Source organism: Colobus angolensis, unplaced genomic scaffold, assembly GCF_000951035.1.
Source record: "Colobus angolensis palliatus isolate OR3802 unplaced genomic scaffold, Cang.pa_1.0 Scaffold180, whole genome shotgun sequence".
NCBI classification, from domain to species: domain Eukaryota; kingdom Metazoa; phylum Chordata; class Mammalia; order Primates; family Cercopithecidae; genus Colobus; species Colobus angolensis.
In genome coordinates, this window is record NW_012114933.1 from 2,859,719 (window position 1) to 2,878,871 (window position 19,153).

General features: G+C 37.3%; 1 protein-coding gene across 1 annotated transcript in view; it reads left to right on the forward strand.

Annotated features, from left to right (window-relative positions):
• Positions 1–19,153, forward strand: part of ITGA1 (integrin, alpha 1) — a 166,007-nt gene that overhangs the window by 73,223 nt on the left and 73,631 nt on the right. Inside the window, exons 4-6 of the mRNA XM_011939342.1 lie at positions 1,715–1,803; positions 1,926–2,037; positions 2,659–2,786. Coding sequence (XP_011794732.1) covers positions 1,715–1,803; positions 1,926–2,037; positions 2,659–2,786 — 329 coding nt within the window. The remainder of the gene's footprint in view (positions 1–1,714; positions 1,804–1,925; positions 2,038–2,658; positions 2,787–19,153) is intronic.

Below are 19,153 nucleotides of genomic sequence, written 5' to 3' on the forward strand. Positions count from 1 at the left end.
TTTAGTAGAGACGGGGTTTCACTGTGTTAGCCAGGATGGTCTCGATCTCCTGACCTCGTGATCCGCCCGTCTCGGCCTCCCGAAGTGCTGGGATTACAGGCTTGAGCCACCACGCCCGGCCAAAACATTGACTTTCTTGCAATGATAAGTAGTTAAAATCTCTATTCAGGTTTTTATTTCAGCTGGGCTATTTGAAATATACTCTGTAAATTTACTATGCAAGTCATCTAGTTATTTGGATAAAATACATATGCATATTATAGAACTGCTGTTTTGTGGCTGTTTTTACAAGATATACTACTCTCCTCCTCACTTTGCAGTTGCTGCCATTGCTCCTAATCTCTGTTCTCTTTTTATTCAGTACAGTAAGACTAGGAGTTCTATTTGAGTTTTAGCCACTGACTAGGACCTTCCCTAGGTGGGGGGTGGGTTAGGGGTGGGGGACAAAAACAAAACAAAACACAAAAACAGGAAACTCATTTAGTGCCAGTATCTTCTTCCAAGTATGGATTCCCCTCCAGTTTCTGCCGCCTTTCTAGTGCCTTCAGGTGATTGTTTCATGTAATTTTTTTTTTTTTTATTCTTTCGAGAATTTATAGTTGTGATTTGCAGAGGAGCTGTTTTGATAGGAGTTACTCCTTCTTTACTGGAAATTAGAATAGTTTTAAAATTAGCCTAGAGATTTTAGCCACATCAAGAACAGTAGGGAATTTTCCACTGTAGTCCCTAATTGTCCCAGGAATGCTTTTCCTGGGTCAAGCTTTGTATATAAAACTCTAATACAGATTACTCAAGATCAATGCATATAATCACCCAGCTCCAGGTGCTTTCAAAGCAAACCAGACTAAACTCTTGGACAAAGACCATTGCTCAGATCAGGAAGTCCAACTGAGCATTCCAGAATCTCTGCTTCCATTCCCCACTTTAAACCATATACAGTCTTAACGTGCAAACAACTTCTGGAACAAACGGTGAGACAAATCTTTCTCAACCTGAATTTTGCCTCTTTTTAATATTCCACTCTACTAAGAAGATTTAGAAGTTCTCTTTTTTTCCTGTCCAGTCTTTTTTTTCTTTTTAGTGTGAGAAAGTGGAACTTCTTACCAATATTGTCAGGCTGGCATGCTTCATGCTTCAGAACCCAATATTCCCTTCAGAATGTCAAATGTAGTCTCTTTACTGGGTTTCCTTTATTGAAACTTCCTGGACACTGCTCTAATATTCCTCTAGCTTCCTTTGTCACCCAATGGATGTCCTCATGATTTTGTAAGTCATGGTCAAAAAACTGGTGTTTGAGTTTTCTTTTCTGATCTTCTACCCATTTCCCCTTTTCTTACCAAAAATCATGTTTCATCACTGGTCTTTTATAACAAAGTTATGAGATTACCTTATATCTACAGTGTTATGAGACTTAAAACTTTGTTTTAATTAGCAAGAACGTGCGAAAATCAATCCCACATTCTCATTGCCCTGCTAGTTCTGCATTCTTTCACAGTTCAGCAAAACTATCTGAAATAGTTTCTGGGACATGGGCCAAATCTTCAGCTTTAGCTTGTTCGTTATATTCCTTAAGAATACTTGGAAGCCTAGTTAGTTGAACCAAAAGAAGAATGTGCTATGATATGAACAAAACAAATAGAATGTCTTAACGAGAGATGCTTAATTTCACTTTGTGAAACTTTTTCTCCCTCATAAAATTTTGTTCTATTTTTAGTTAATACATCAATTCCCAATGTCACAGAAGTAAAAGAGAACATGACATTTGGATCAACTTTAGTCACCAACCCAAATGGAGGATTTTTGGTAAGAACTGAAAGAATAATGATATTTATTGACAACAGATATGCTATCATTTTAAGTCTTTGTAAGATCTGTTATATAATTTTCAGTCTAATGATTTCTAATTTTAAAATAATTTTTTAAAGGCATGTGGGCCCTTATATGCCTATAGATGTGGACATTTGCATTACACAACTGGAATCTGTTCTGACGTCAGCCCCACATTTCAAGTCGTGAATTCCATTGCCCCTGTAAGAGGTACAGATTTTATGCAATGTTCTTGCACGTTTGAAAAGCCTAAGCAATGAATGACACATATGTATACAAAGGAGCATACCAAAAAGCTTAAAGTATTTTCTTAGCTACCAGCATTGCCAATTTAGGTAAATGTTTGCTTTACCAGTATATAACAAAATCTGACTGCTATTTTTGCAATTGATATTAGTGTAAATAACTTTACAAAGTCATTTTTAAACTTCATAGATGAAGCTCTCATGCTGCTTATATTTAAAGAGTGAGTCTCTTTGAGGAAAGAAGTAACTTAATTTGAGATATGTACAAAAACTGTTTTATAAAAACTGTTATATAAAATTCACATTGAGAAAATTTGCAAAGATAACTCTCATGCAATATTAATTAAAACTCAGTAGGTATTAATTTTACTTGATACAGACCCCACACCAATTGTTATTGAAAGCAATTAATATTTTTATCACCTTTACTTTTTCTAAAACTCTTTTTTATTGCTAACGCAGTGTATCTACTTTGTAGAACATCAGTTCATCTTTTAAAATGAATTTCCTTCATCCATGAAAGCACTTCATATGCCTCTGAAAAAAGTAGATTTCAGATTTGCACAATTGACTCCTTTTATTGCAGAATGCAGCACTCAACTGGACATAGTCATAGTGTTAGATGGTTCCAACAGTATTTACCCATGGGACAGTGTTACAGCTTTTTTAAATGATCTTCTTGAAAGAATGGATATTGGTCCTAAACAGACACAGGTATGTGACTTTGTGTTTTGATTTCTGTTGTTCTAAAGATAAAAATGCAAAAATTTTTAACAAAACTAATTATTCTGAAAGCAAATTAATCAACTAAAGTTGAGAATGAATTTTATATCCATTTCCCTGTTCTTATTTCTGATAAAAAGGACATTACTTTAAACTGTGTTATTTTCTATTTTTCTCTTTTAAGACAGAGTCTCACTCTGTTGTCCAGGCTTGAGTGCAGTGGTGCAGTCTCGGCTCACTTCAACCTTCACCTCCCACACTCAAGCAATTCATATTCCTCAGCCTCTCAAGAAGCTGGAGTTAACAGGCATGTGCCACCACACCTGGCTAATTTTTTATTTTTGTAATAGAGATGGGGTTTCATCATGTTGGCCAGGCTGGTTTCAAACTCCTAGCCTCTGGTTGATCAACCTATGTCTGCCTCTCAAAGTGTTGGTATTAAAGGCGTGAGCCACTGTGCCCAATCTAGGCTGTGTTATTTTCTAAACAAAAAATATTAGGAAAGCTGCCATTTGTAATGCACTTGGAAAATAACTCCTATAGATTTCTATAAACTCATAATTTAGTTCTTACTTAAAATGGATATAGCTACTTTTGGTAATACCAGAGCAGGGTGTCAGAGTTTGTAGAAACCAATCTGACATCCCAAAGAACCCATCACATTATAATCTCTCTTCTCATATTACATAAATAAGTTAGTAACTGACCAGAGGATACTACTTAAAGTATGTTGTCCTCTCTATTAATAATTTCTTTTCCCTAAGTTAAAAGCAAATGCCCCTGGCTATCTCTCCATAAAATCAAATAGTTGTTCCTTTATTCCCCCAATTAATATCTATTTCTAAACACATCTCCTTTATTGCCACCACTAAATGAAGTGGAACGTCTCACATAGCTTTTCCACTTTAGATACTGAGTTTAATTGCATTTAATTAAATACATTTGACTGATTTAATGTTTATTAAACTTATATGGGCATATATATATTAAAATACAGAGCAGACATAATGGATAACAGGCAAATAAAATGTCAAAATTAAATCGATGCCTCAGGTCAGGAATTAGCCCTAGAATCAGAGCCTAAAAAGGTTCTTGTGTGGTTTGAAAGCTGTGGAGAGCATAGGAGACTTTAAAATTGTAGAACTGCAATCAGTACAGTGATCATCTTTTTTTTTTTTTTTTTTTCCTGAGGGCTTTACTTTGGAAGAAGTTTCTGAGGCACTGAAAAAGCGGTCTGAGTGCGTTAATGTTTGCCACACCTACATTAAATTTGGAACATAATACATGCACATGTATATACATACATGTGTCTTCATGTGTCTGTGTATATTTATGTCTCTCTTTATATTTTAATATATATGTATGTATAATTTTCTAAAAGGATGGTGGTTGAAAATTTCAAAGTTGAACTCAGACCTCATAGTGAAATGTATTACTGCATTCCAAGACTAAATAGGTCTCTGTAGAGAGCAAGTGGAAGGGTAAGGTTATATACATCCTACTGGACAATAGAAAACTTCTTGAAATCGGGGTAAAATCATTAAAAATGAAATGGGCTTTTATATACCACAAAATGTAATTTTCCGTAGAAGTGACTTATTTGCAATAGACTTTCTCAAGTGAAATTACTAGTGGATGATAGGGGACCTTTTATCCCTTCTTGTACAGGGTTCAGGGCAGTCTGCATCTTAACAGACCCACTCCAGGATGTGACTTGCTCTTCCTTCCGGCACCTGTTCTGCATGGACCTCCTTTTTTCCGTTCTGAGGACCACTCTTCCTTCCTCCTTTCCTCCCTTCCTCTATCCCATCTCTCCTTGGCCAATAGGATAGCATAGAGTCATAAAATTAAAGCTGGAAAGAACCTTAAAGGTCATTTGACCCCAAACCTCAATTTATGAAGGTGACATGGAGGCTAACTGACTTGTTTAAGGTCTTCCTGCTCGCTGATGGCAGATCAGAGAACACAGTTCTCTAATTGTAGTTGAATTTGTTATTGTTGTTGTTGTTTATCTTTCTGAGAGCTCTACTTCTAGAGAAGCTTCAGAGCCCGTACCATCTAATGCCCCTAAATAGCAGATTTCAATCCCTTTCCATCTCAAGAGGATGACTGTCGTCATCCTTCCTCAGGCAGCCTCTTGGCTGAAACAATGCTAAGCTTGGCAATGCTTCGCTCCCGCGCTAACATACCTGAAATGAAATGGCTTGTGTTCCCGCTTTCTCCACTTTTGCCCGTGATGTGCTTTCTTTCCTTCTTCTTGTTTTGTCCATCCCGTTTGATCTTCTTATCCAGTTTTTTCCTTCCAAAGCTAATAATATTCTTGAAATATTTAAAAAAATTTATTATATAGCCATCTAAATATTTTATTTTACCTTTAAATTCACTTATGTATATTACTCTAAACATTAATCTATCCGTAGCTATTTGTGAAAATCAGTGCAGCTGTGACATGTTTGAAGTCGGTCCACAACTTTAGAAAGAAAATCCATATAGTTCTTTCAGACTAATAATCACAGCTTCTGTGAAGATCTATGCCAGTGACTCCATCTTGTAAAGAAATAAATAACAGTCAATTGCTTATATGCTCAACCTATTCTTCTACAATTTTGATGTTTTTCAGTTAGAACTATAATTAATTTACATTTCTGTGTTGAGAGTCCTAAAAGAGGAGCTATTCTTCTTGTCCACCAGAGGAATTCTAGCCTGCCAGGGTGGGCAACATGAAGTCAAATGTCTTCCCTGGAGGGAACAATGGCTCTATTCAGACACATGCTGGAGCGTCCTTGGGGTCCTGATGCTACCACTGAATGGGAGGAAAATGAACTTACCCTGAGACAGAAGAGTTCAGTTACATTTACTCAGATTCAGAACCTCATTCCACAGAGAAGAATATTTCTGAATGAAACACTCTGCACAGTGTCGTTTATAGTATCTTCTGACTTCATCCAAGGAAACCTGCTTTTTAAAGAGAGAAGCTGATTATATTTCTGTTTTTTTTTTTTTTTTATGTCACATCTTGCTTGCATCGTTGATTGTGGAGCTTAACCATATACATTCATTCATTTATTCAGATGTATATACTAAGGGCTTACTATGTTCCAAGCTCTATGCTATAGCTTGGATAATAGTGGGGAATAAGACAGACAACGCTGCTGCCTTAATGGTGCTTCTGTCTAATGCAATGTTTCTCCAATTATGGCTCATGGAATTTCTGCTTCCGAATCACTGGGATGCTTGAACTATACCCCAAATTTTCAAAATCAGAATCTCTGAGGGTGTGGCTATAGAACCTGCATTATACATAAGCAACCTATATGATTCTTTTTTGTTTGTTTTTTTTTTTGACACGGAGATTCTCTTGCCTCCCAGGCTGGAGTGCAATGGTGCGATCTTGGCTCACTGCAGTCTCCACCTCCCGGGTTCAAGCGATTCTCGTGCCTCAACCTTCCCAGTAGCTGGGATTACAGGCATATGCCACCATGCCCAGCTAATTTTTGTATTTTTAGTAGAGACAGGGTTTCGCCATGTTGGCCAAGCTGGTCTTGAACTCCTGACCTCATGATCAGCCTGCCTCAGCCTCCCAAAGTGCTGGGATTACAGGTTTGAGCCACTATGCCTGGTCCCATATGATTATTAAACAGATTAAAGTTTGAGAAACACTGGACTAAGGCATAATTATTATATTGGTGGGTGTGTGTATGTGTCTGTCTGTCTATCTGTGTTTGCTGCATACTGTAGATAATAGGGACCTCAAGAGCAAAGGCTGCATCATCTTCCTATCTTCATCAGTGGCCAGCCCAGTGGTTTACTGTAGCATAGTAAGCCCTGAACGAGCACTTGTTGAATAAATGTTTGTATCATAATGAGTCCAGTTTTGGATTTTTCTCTGATTATTGGACATTTAATAAGTCTTTTTTCTATAACTGGTATTTTTAAAATTATTTTAAGTATATTACTTTATACTTGATTCTCTAGTATTCAGTCTTTTGTATTTTGGCTTATGTTATACCAGTGACTAATTTCATAAATAATTCTCTAAAATAAAGGGATTGGAAAGGACATATTTACCAAGCCATTGCTTTTGCTAAACCACATTTAATAGAATTTTAAGTATAATGCATGTAAATTCTTTTTAAAGTTTGATCATCGTTCAGTGGATTCAGAAAAGAAATCTAGTCATAGAAAATTTGGAAAGACATTTTCTCTTCAAAGAAAATATGTGCTGAAAAGCATGCTTATCTTTTCATGTAGTCTTACAGTAATTCTTTCCAAAAACAGTTTGTTTGCTTGACAACCAATTCTTTTTCTTGATTTGTTGCTAATATAATTTAAATCTGTTTGATTTTTTTTGTTTGTTTTTATTTGTTTCTTTTAATGAAAGAAAGTTTTATTTGTTTCTTTTAATGAAAGCATTCAGTTTCACCCTATGATTGGCAAAACTAGCTTCTGGAATTTATTCTCCTCTTTATGTATTCTTTCTATCTCCATTTCTGAAAGGAACAGATATAAAAATGAATCATGAGAAAGATTACCCAGAGGAAGGTACAAAAGATAGAAAGCTAAGAGCCAGACAGAGAACTTTTAGACTCCTCATCCATACCAAATTTCTAAAAGACTATTAATGTAGTTGATAAGATTTGTAGAGAAGATTTCTCTGTAGAAAGAGCCTACTCAGAAAGACTTCAGTGGGGTCATACACATCTTGGTATGTGTATACTGGAGTTTGGACACGTAGTTGATTGACTAATGCCTAACTCCTGCCTGAATTGTCAGAGCATGACAGCAGCTGTTATGTCTAGCTGCTGACAGGGAAGTCAGAGCAGAGGTCACTGCACTGGAGTCAACCTGGATCCCCAGAGATTGTTAGAATGCATGTGTTTTCCCAGGATTGGCATGGGTACTCAAAAGGAAGAGCCAGCGTGAGGTCATGTCAGGGCCTGTCCATAGGGATTACTGGAAGTGAGTGGCTGCCTCTGCAGAGAACGCACAAGATCTCTGTAATTCTTAGGGACTGAGTCAGTGGGATGCATTCACTCAGGGCAGGGGTGTAGGTGAGACATCTCAGTGAAGGGAATTCTCCAAAGAACCCTTGAAAAAGTTGTACATACCTATTAGGACCTGATTTATCTTAGGATAATACCAATGCAGTAATAATTTCTCTATCCTTATTTATCTTCCCTACCTCTGTCCCTGGAAGGTCAGAAATCACAGTTAGCAATCTAAGTGAAAACAAGTAGGAAAACAAATAAAAGTCAGTTGTGCATCTTTCTCAACTACAGGCTTCTCACCTCATGTAAGCCCTTAGTAGAAGTAGGAGAGAAGATTTAACTACAAATGTGCTTTGATGTTTTGCCTTGTTGGTTTTTAGACAGAATCACATGAAAGCATTGCTATTTGATCTTTTCTTTCCAGCCTACAAATACAGCAGTTTCTTTTGGTACAGGCTAAATTAAAATATATAACTTTGTAAATTAACAGACATTTTAAAACTAAGAATTAAAAAAAATCTTAAGATATTTATCTTTCCATCTAGGGATAGGAAAATACTTCACTTTGAATAAATTTTGAAGGGCTGGTGGGCCACAAATAAAGGTTGTATTCTAATTACACCTCCTGTATTTTTGTTTGCTGTATTGATTAGTTACACATTTGGTACAATAGATATAGATTGAATATGATTCCTATTCTCTGCAGTCATAGATTTGTCATTTAGTAATTGCAAGCAATAAAAGGCAGCGTCAAAGATATGGAACATTTCTCAAAGTAACTGTTACCTCCAAAAAACAAAAATAGAAAAAAGAAAAGGAAAGGGGGAAGGAAGGGAGGGAGGGAGGAAGGCAGAAAGGCAGGAAGGCAGGAAGGCAGGAAGGCAGGAAGGAAGGAAGGCAGGAAGGAAGGAAGGAAGGAAACTTATATTAAGTTTTCCATGTGACAATTCATTATGCATTAGGGAAATACATTCACTCTAAATAGTTACTCAAAATCCATTCTATGTTTCTGTGTGGCCCAATTAAGACTTTTGCAAGCATAGTCAAGGAATTTTTGTCACCCAATTTTTTTACCCAAGACAGAGTAAAGGCCATAAAATTGCCTTTTAAAAAACACCTATAAAAACAAACCTGAAACACTCTGAGCTTGCCATAAAAGATATGATGGTAAAACATTATGGAAGCCTTATTGATCCTCAATATCTAAACATAACATTGCTTTTAATAATAAATGAAGATAATATAAATATGTCAAATACGAGTGCATTACCTTAAATAAAACCAGTAAATTGTGAAGCTTGATATAAAAGTGAAATATACTAATGGAACAATGTCTAGATTGTTCACATCAAAAGTGTAGCATAACATTAAACCAGGCAAAATGAAAGAGAAAAATTAATTAAATTTTAGGAATATTATTTATCTTTCTTTTTACTGCTGATTTTATGGCCATTTGCCTAGAAGCCTTAAATCTGGGGCCTGATTCATTGTTTTCAGGTCTGAAAAGAAGCCTGAGGGAGCCAGGCAGCCATACCTTTGTCAGTCTGGCTACAGTTTCCAAATGTGGTGTAGGGAATAGGGTGAATCTTCTCTCTCACTAGCCTCTAGTCTCCATTCTCCCACCCCTCCAGCCATCAGGCACTAGAATAATCATTCCAAAGTAAGTTCAGAATATTTTCCTAATGACAAACAAACAAACAAACAACTCCTTTTGTTGCCTGCTAAATAATATCCAAGCTCTCTAGTGCACTAACTGACATCTGACCACCTGGCCCAGCCACTTTTCATGCATCCTGCTTCCCCTTATACCCATCTCAGTTCTTTTTTTTTTTTTTTTGGAGATGGAGTTTTGCTCATGATCTCGGCTCACTGCAACCCCTGCCTCCCAGGTTCAAGCTATTCTCCTGCGTCAGCCTCCTGAGTAGCTTACCCTTCAGCCATTCCTGGGCTCTTGCCTTCCTTGGTCATGAAGTGTTGTGCTCTTTTTATTTGCTTTTCCTGAGATTCCCTGCTCCGTCTCAAGCACTGTATGCTAGGAGATCTCACTTCAAGTGTCACTTTCTCTGTAATTTTCGATGATTATCCTACCCACTGCTCTTGAGAAAAATGCCTTCACCTCCTATGTTACCATAGCATCTGCAACCGTGAGAGCATATTTCCTTACTGCTCTTATCACTCTGTAGCCTTGCTCTTTGTTTTTTGGGTCTGTCTCTCCCAGTAGACTATGAATTCCATGACGACAGAATTGTGACTTAATCTTTTCATTTATGGAAGATAGTCTAGGGTTTTAGAATACATAAATACACTAGCACATGACGTGAGCCTTTTTTATGTTGAAAAAAATGGGAGTTTTTGAATTTTTACCTTCTCATGTTTAAAATCATTGTTTTAGTGACATCTTTCCCTTACTCTGCTTCATGAAGTCTGATTGATCCACTGAGCTGGAAGGTACTTGCTTGTGAGGGATTTCCCTGGACAACCCTTTACATTGTATTTCAGTCTTTTCTTTGCAGGTGTTTACCCATCTAGCCCCATTCCCCTTAGCCCTCATTTCTCCTGTAGCCCTCTCCCTTCTCCACAAACACAGTGAATTAACTTTGTCTTAACCTCTCCTATCTTTGCATTTTTGAGCCTAGGTCACTTTCATTGTAGCACCTTCCATGAAGCAAGAGGCCAGATAAGGACACCCTTTTTCTAGAGCCTGTATCAATTATTTATCAACTTTATAATGTTTCTGAAAACTTGTTTCCTTAGGAAATGATCGTCTACCTGTAAATCAGTCCCATTTATATCCCTCTTTATAATGACAAAATGTTAAACTTGGCCTCTGCCAATGTAGCTTCAGAATGATTTTTGCTAACAGTTAACTGGGATTGTAGCCTGTATAATTACTACATTCATACCCTGACTTAGTCACACTGGAAGCATGTTGTAGGGTAGGGCTTTGTAACATAGTCTGATAAAAGAAAATATACATTGGCCAGACATAAAGCCTGAGCTCTTTTCATATTAAGCAATTGTGCATCTTACAGAAACACAAAAAAAAACCTCATTGTTTCACCTTGTCATTACTTCCCTAAAGAAACCATTGACTTTGTAATATTGTTATTGAATTAAATCCCAGAAACTTAGCTTATGCTGGGCATTAAAATTTAGGTGCTGATGTAACCCTGATTTAACAAGATAGATATAGAAGATAATAATATGATTATTAATGAATAAATAACTCCATTCCTTCATAACTCTTTGACTAAATATACTTATCCTAGTTGACTTTGCACAAAATGCCCAAGACTAGATAATTTGAAAAAAAAAAAAGTGGATTATTTAGCTCATGATTCTGGAGGCTGGAAGGGCCAAGGTAGGGTGGCTGCAGCTGTTCAGCTTCTTGTGAGGGCCTTGTGCTTGTGTCATAACATGGTGGAGAAACAAGAAAGGAAGCAGCCATGTGCAAAAAGACCAAACACAAGAGGCAGCCATGCTTTATAACAACCTGCTCTCTTGCAGTAACTAATCCAGTCCCACAAGAGTGAGAACTCACTCCCGTGATAAAGTCCCTCTTGACTCTTTTTTTGCCCCTTAAACGCACCACCTCCCAACACCACTCCATCGGAGACCAAGCCTCAACCTGAGTTTTGGTGTTTTGGTGGGGACAAACCATATTCAAGCCATAGCAGAAATTCATAGCTACTTTAGACACTTCTTTTTCTTAAACACTCTTTTCATTTAAGATCTTTCTTAAAGTCTTAAACATGACTTTCAGTTTCGTAAGAGACTAATCCAAAAGGCCCTCCTTTCAGTGTTTTCTGATAGTGTCCTTCCTTTCATGTTCTCACACTCACTTTTCTCCCGCTTTCTTCTCTACCCACAAAAGAAATGAAGTCATTGGATAATTAATTTTATAGAACTGAGTGAATATTTATAAAGTGTCTGGTCGATCAGGTATTCTGCTAGCTGTGAAGAGCAATAAAAAAATCACTGAAATCTTGTTCCTGATCTCAAAACCTTCCAACTTAGAAATGAGGTAAAATCATATATTGGGACAGCTACAATGCATGATGGTAGGTCATAAATATAATGAAGGTGAATTTAAAACACAGAACAATTAGTTGATCTTGACAATTAAGTAACTCTTACTGTTGTAGAACAGTGTTTCCCAATCTGAGGTGTTGAATATGATCCTCAGAAAAAATATTACTTTAAATAAGAATAAAATATACCAGGTCTTCCAATAAGTAATCCACAATACCTGTTTTTAAAGACTCCAAGGAAACTTTTGAAAGAATTTGCTTATAAGTCTAAATAGAAGAAGTGGGGATAGGACTAAGAGAAAACCTTACTCTTTTGCACCATTTGCAATTTGTGACAGTTTTCGTAGTGATAGGAGAAAGGTAGAGATGGGGAGGAGTCTGCTATAAAGATATATACTTTATTTTACTTATTGTTTTCCCAGATTATTTGACCATAAAATTATTTTTCTAAATCAAACTTAGTAACATACAAAGGGATGCTAGTATTCCCTGGGGAAAAAAAAGTGAGTGGATATTTGCTTGGGGACTTACCTGAAAACATGATTGTAAATCTCATATTTAAGTGGAATGTTCTAATAAGTATTATAAACCTCTTGTTCATGTAACAAAATCCATAACCAATTGTGTACCTGATTTATGCCATAGCCTGAATCAGCCTTTAGGTCTCTTCGGCCTTGGACTGTAATTATCTACCCATCTATTTATTTTGTTCTACTTAATCAAGAAGTTTAAAACACATCTCCTCAGGAGGTAAATGTGTCCTTTCCAGTTGTCTCTGAAAAGGAATTTTCCTTCTGCATGTGACTCCCTATCCCCCTTGATATTATAAGAGACTGTTGTTTCTATATTCATCTACTCTTTTACTGATACCATAAACTGCTCTTTACAATCTCTGGGAAAGAATGTCCACATTCAACCCACTTGCACCTTTTAGCTGTCATCCCTGCATACCCATTTCCATTCATCAAAATGCCTAAAATATTTCCACCTCCATTATTTGTTGTCACCAGCCCTCTATCCAACTTCCACTCTGACTTTTGTATAATTCCAATGTAATTGGCTATTTCAAGTCAAATATTACAATTACTATTTTTTTTTCCTTTCTCCTCTCAATTTCTAGGATGACTTAAACTCCTTTAATTATCATTTCTGATGTATTTTCCCGGCTGAGGCTACTTTGTTTCCTTCCATAGTACTTTCATCATCTCTTGGCTATTTTTGAGCTGGCTTTCAGATTCAGAAAGCTGAGTCCTCCTTCCTCCTTGAGATTTTCAGTGGGAGAGAATAAATATGCTTGTGATTTTCTCTCCTCTTCCTTCCTCACAACGTTCATCACTTGCCTTACTTTTTAATTTGCTGTTTAATTCTCATACTTATTTGATTCTGCTACATACATATACATTATGCTTGTTGTATTAGCCTTAAATTATAAGCTAAGGTGAGATGGAAACTATCTCTGTTGAATTGAATCTCACCAATATTCAGCACAACATTACATTTGTTTGTTTTGTGATTTGACTGTTTGTCTGTAATGAAAATTAATATTAGGCTAGTGCCAAAGTAATTGCGGTTTTGCCATTACTTTTAATAAATGGTACCCTTTTCTGGGAAAGATTCACAGCAGACCTGACTCTGTCTGGTTCCTAGGAAAACAAGCACCCTGGTATCAGCCAGAGACCTACATTGAATGTCATTTCCCTAAGACTTGAGTTTTTCCACTGCTCTCTCTTTCCACATTTCCCGACTTTGTTGTATCTCTCTTTTTCTGCTTATCATTATTTCCCTGCTATCTCAGTTTTCCATTTGCTTATGCAAAATGCTACAGTCATCTAGTAAGAATGTCTTAGGGTCAACTGTGAGCAAAGCAAAACAGCAGTGAAGGATAAGGGAATATCAAAAGCCATGACATAGTCCATACTCTTTACCCCTGCCTGTCCCTATAAAGTTAGGATGTACTTGGGAAGATAAAGTGTGCACTCAAACAGTTGAGAAGAATGTAATACTCACAGACAAGTTTGTTTCAGAGTTCCAAGAAGGGGAAGCTCAATATGGGCTACCTTGGCAACAAGGTAAGAAAAGTTTTGCAGAGAGGATGGAATTGAATTAAATCTTACAGGATTAGCTTAGTAGGAGGGACAAAGAAGAGCATTTGGTAGGAGTGGAATTCTTGCTGGGGAGTCCTGAAGATGAGGGTGAATGGAGAATTTAGCATTGGAATATTGAGGGACTGAAGGTCAAGGGGAGAAAACTGGATGTTAACATATGGACCTAGTATTTCAAGTAGTAGCTTGAAGTTTTATCTATTTTAAAAAATATTAGAATAAAAATCTATCTTTTAAATTATATTTCAAAGTCATTGATACAGGCAATGGAGAGTTATTGGAGGTTTTTGAACAAGTATGTTATAGGATGAAAGCAGAGTTTCAGGATAATTAGTCTGCCAGGAATATGTAGAAGGATTTGAAGAAAGTGGAAATGAAGAGAGGGAAATCAGCAGCAAAGAGATTGACAATTGCCATGGTCCAACTTCAAAGCAATGATGTCTGGCCTGAGCTAAGGTAATGAGGTAGGAGGCAAGACTTGACTCTGGAGTCGGGCTCTGACACCAGACCAAATTGAGGACTAGCTAAAACAGGGATGAGGCAGAAGATGCTTTCCATAAACAAGCCCACAAGGGTGCCATGTTAGTTTACCAGTGCCATGGCAACAACCAGGAGTTACTGTCCCATTCCATGGCAATGACCCAAGGACTCAAAAGTTATTACTCCTTCCCTAGAAAGTTCTGCATACACCACCTCTTAATGTACATGTGATTAGAATTAAGTATAAATATAACTGCAAAACTGCCCTGAGCTGCGCCTCTCCGCCTGTGAGGTAGCCCTGTCTGGCAGGAGCAGTCACAGAACTGTAATGCCACCAGAGCTGTAACGCTGCAGCTTCAAGATAAAGGTGTTTTCTTCCACCTCCGGCTTACCCTTGAATTCTTTCCTGAGCAAAACTAAGAACCCTTATGGGCTAAGACCCATTTTGGGGCTCATCTGTCCTGCATGAGTAGGAATGAAGGGACACAGTTGACAGCTGCCTTAGGTCCAGCTCCCAGAAGCAAACCTTGAGAGGACGGTTCACATGATTGTGATTTATTTGTGAGGAAGCATTTCCAACAGAAAGCAGTTGAAGAATCAGGGAAGCAAAACAATGTATCAACAGAGGAAAAAGGAAAGTGCAATTTCAAGTGGAATCCAGGCCTCAGCTTGATCTGGAAGGAGAGTTTCTACTTGAGTCACGGGGCTGATTTCTCATTTCCTGCACTCAACATTACCTGTGGATCAGGGTGATGGGGAGCTGGGGAGGGCAGGGGACTCCCAGACACTCCTGGTTCTTTCAGTCTTTGGGGTAAAGCAGTCTAGTAGCCCAAGTGCAGTCATCTGAAGAGAGTCTCAGGTAGAGTTGTTAGAAGCAAAGTATCTAGAGCAGATAAGGGGATAGGCAGTTATAACTCATCTTATATTTTAAGATTTACAAAGAATAAGCTTTTAGAAGCCAGGTACATATTGGAGGTGGATAGGTGGATGATAGAGATGTAAAATTTAAAGTACTGATTTCTGACTTATCAACATTTTGAGTTTTTTACTATTCCTAATGTGAAGATAATTTTTCCAGATAATTCAGTAGTTCATAGTAGGTTATTTAAGATATGTAAAGTGTGTTGTAAATGTAAAGTATTAACACACATGTGGCACAAAGCAGTCTTGTTAAGTTGGCATCCCTTCAACTCCTCTCATGTGAGCTCATCCCCACATGTAAGTGAGATAACACTTTTTCTCAAGGAGTTGGCACGTTATGACAATTAGATTAAAACCAATAAATGGGAACAACATGCACTCACTAGTAAAAAAATAGTAGTAGTGTTTGGCGGCACTCAAATACGCAACCTCCTTTGAGATTCATGGTCATTCCTTTAAAAGGAGACCAGGTTACAAGTTGTGCGACTTGTGTCAAGCAGCATTCAAAGCCACAGAAGCATATACAGAGAAGGAGATAATTGGATTTAACCAGAGTTGGAAGTTAGCCAAGTGAGTCAATGGAGGAAAAAAAGGTTAAAGGAGTAAAATGTTTGCAAATAAATGATTATAGTGATTGGACCATGGAATCTAGTCTAAGTACAAAAAAAGGCAGTATTAATGAATTAGTTGGAGTTGGAGGTCTCGATGTAGTCAAGGAATTAGTGAAATAAGCCAAAGTTAACGGTCAAAAAGAGGGACATTTAAAACTGAAATTCAGCTGCTGACAAGGTCTTCCAAACGACAAGGTCAAGGATAAGACCTTGGGAGAAGATGGCTAGAGGAAACATTACTGATGCTAGGGAGGTCAAAGAAATAGATACTAGTGTATTCAATAGATTATCAGTAGATATTAGACTGATAGATTATTAAGTAGATGCTAAAATTTTCAAGAAAAACCACAGGAGTAGGAGGGAAAATTTTCAAAGTAGAGCCTCCTATTTAATCAGACAAAAACACGGGATAATAAAAACAAAGCAGACTCTGTGAGATGTCCTTAATTGATGAGCAATTAACTTCCACAACAGTGTTTGTTCACTTTGATACCTAAAATTAGCCATAATGATTATCCAAGTAACAAAACCATTTTGCTTTTATTTACACTTAACATTTATATACACAAAGACATGTATATCCATGGATCTGTCCCTTAATAATTATTCAGTGTCCCCAAGGATTACTAATCAAAAGCTTTAGGGTCATTGAAAAAAATAATTTTAAATTTATGCAGAGGGTAATAAAAATGTTCTTCACATGTTATTATAAAATCAAGAAAATATCCTGAATTGGAGTCATTGATGTGTCTTTATCTACTTTGTTATTTTTGTGTAATTAATTGGCTGGATCCTATCTTGTTCCCAAAGGGTCTTCTGGTCACCTTTATTCCGAATATAGCAGCTCTCTCAGAATAGGTGGTAAAGGATATTGGGTGAAAGATAAATTCACAGAACAAGGCTAACCTGGACATGGATTGAGCAGAGTGCATGTTCATTCAGCTGATAATGTAACCTCTTCTTACAATTACATATATTCTCTAGTTATTTCTTATGAATCTTATACCTAACTAAGCAGCTTTAGGAGGGAATTTATATGTTCTATTATTTTTACAAAATATGATATATGTGTTTGTGTGTTTGTTGCATCATATACTCTAACATATCTCAGTTAACTAGCTAGTTAGTCAAATTCATTTAGTAGCCATGAAATGGCAGTGGCACTCAGCAGAAGCTAGCAGGCTGAGGTGTATCATGGGAACCAGCCCCAAATATTTCAACGTAGGTTCTTTTCTATTTTCCCTAAGTGTTGGCTGGTCTGAGAAATAAAGGGAAAGAGTACAAAAGAGACAAATTTTAAAGCTGGGTGTCCAGGGGAGACATCACGTGTCGGCAGGTTCCGTGATGTCCCCCAAGCCACAAAACTAGCAAGTTTTTATTATGGATTTCAAAAGGGAGGGTGCGTATGAATAGGGTGTGGGTCACAGAGATCACATGCTTCACAAGGCAATAAAATATCACAAGGTAAATGGAGGCAGAGTGAGATCACAGGACCAGGGTGAAATTAAAATTGCTAATGAAGTTTCATGTCCCACTGGGCATGCATTGTCATTGATAACATATTATCAGGTGACAGAGTTTGAGAGCAGACAACCAGTCTGACTACAATTTACTAGACAGAAATTTCCTCATCCTAATAGGCCTGGGGGTGCTACGGGAGACCAGGGCTTATTTCATCCCTTATCTACAACCGTATAAGACAGACATTCCCAGAGCGGCCATTTCAGAGTCCTCCCCCTAGGAATGCATTCTCTTTCTCAGGGCTGCTCCTTGCTGAGAAAAGGAATTCAGTGATATTTCTCCTATTCGCTTTGTAAGAAGAGAAATATGACTCTGTTCCACCCAGCTCCCAGGCAGTCAGACCTAATGGTTATCTCCCTTGTTCCCTGAACATCACTGTTATCCTGTTCTTTTTTCAAGGTGCCCAGATTTCATGTTGTTCAAACACACATGCTCTATGAACAATTTGTGCAGTTAATGCATTCATCACAGGGTCCTGAGGTGACATACATCCTCCTCAGCTTACGAAGATGAAGGGATTAAGAGATTAAAGTAAAGACAGGCATAGGAAATCACAAGAATATTGATTGGGGAAGTGATAAATGTCCATGAAGTTTTCACAATTTATGTTCAGAGATTGTAGTAAAGACAGACATAAGAAATTACAAAAGTATTAATTTGGGGAACTAATAAATGTCCATGAAATCTTCATAATTTATGTTCTTCTGTCACAGCTTCAGCAGGTCCCTCCATTCAGGGTTCCTGACTTCCCACAACAGAGATGACTAAAGAATGGAGGATTTTAGATAGATGCCTTTTTACTGAGAGGAAATAGGGTGATTGAAAGAACCCTGGGATAAGGGATACACATCTTAGACTAGACCCCCTTCCACCACTTCACTATAGGGATGGGGTGTTTTCAACTCAGTTTCCTCACTTATAAAACATGATCATATTTCTGTTATTATAATTTAAATAATTAGAGAAAAAAGTTTTAAAAAGATCATTAAATACATATCATAGTATTCTTATTTAAGCATAAGGACATAATTGCTCCAAGATAACCAGTGTACTCTAGAGGGTAACTCAAAGATGATAAAAATTGCTTTAAATTTTGGCTTCTCTTATTTGTTTCTAAAAACATCAGAATATGCTTTTAGTTTCCAAAAGACCCAGTGTGAAAATGTATGTATAAATCAGACATGAAATTAATACTAAAACTTTCTGACGTCAGTGATATCAGCAGATGAGGCTGGAAACCAGTTACTGAGCCTTCTTGCTACTTCAGAATAAGGTTAGACTCAGAAATAGGATTTGCTCTAAAGCAAGTAATAGAGGCAACTTCACCAACAGGCAAAGTAGGCAATTGCCTTGCAAAGAAGGCAGGCTTATTGCAAATTACCTCCCCTACCCAAGTAATGAAGCACCTGGAATTCCTGAATTAAAGAGACCCTCCTTTGGGCAAAGAATTGTCTGAGTCTGGATTTTGAGATAGGATGGTTAAACAAAAAGTCATCTTCAGCCACAATTTTTCATGCAGATTAGTTTATTGGTTCACATCAACCTTTAAAAGGGGATGTGGAAAAAGGGTAGGAGAAATAGCCATTTCTGGGGCCAGGAGGCAAGTGGGAAGAGGAAGAATTTGGAGCAAGGGAAATCGAATCTGAGGGCACTTTCCCTCCTGTATTTCACTTCATGAAGGCTCTGCAGTTGGCTGCCTGCATT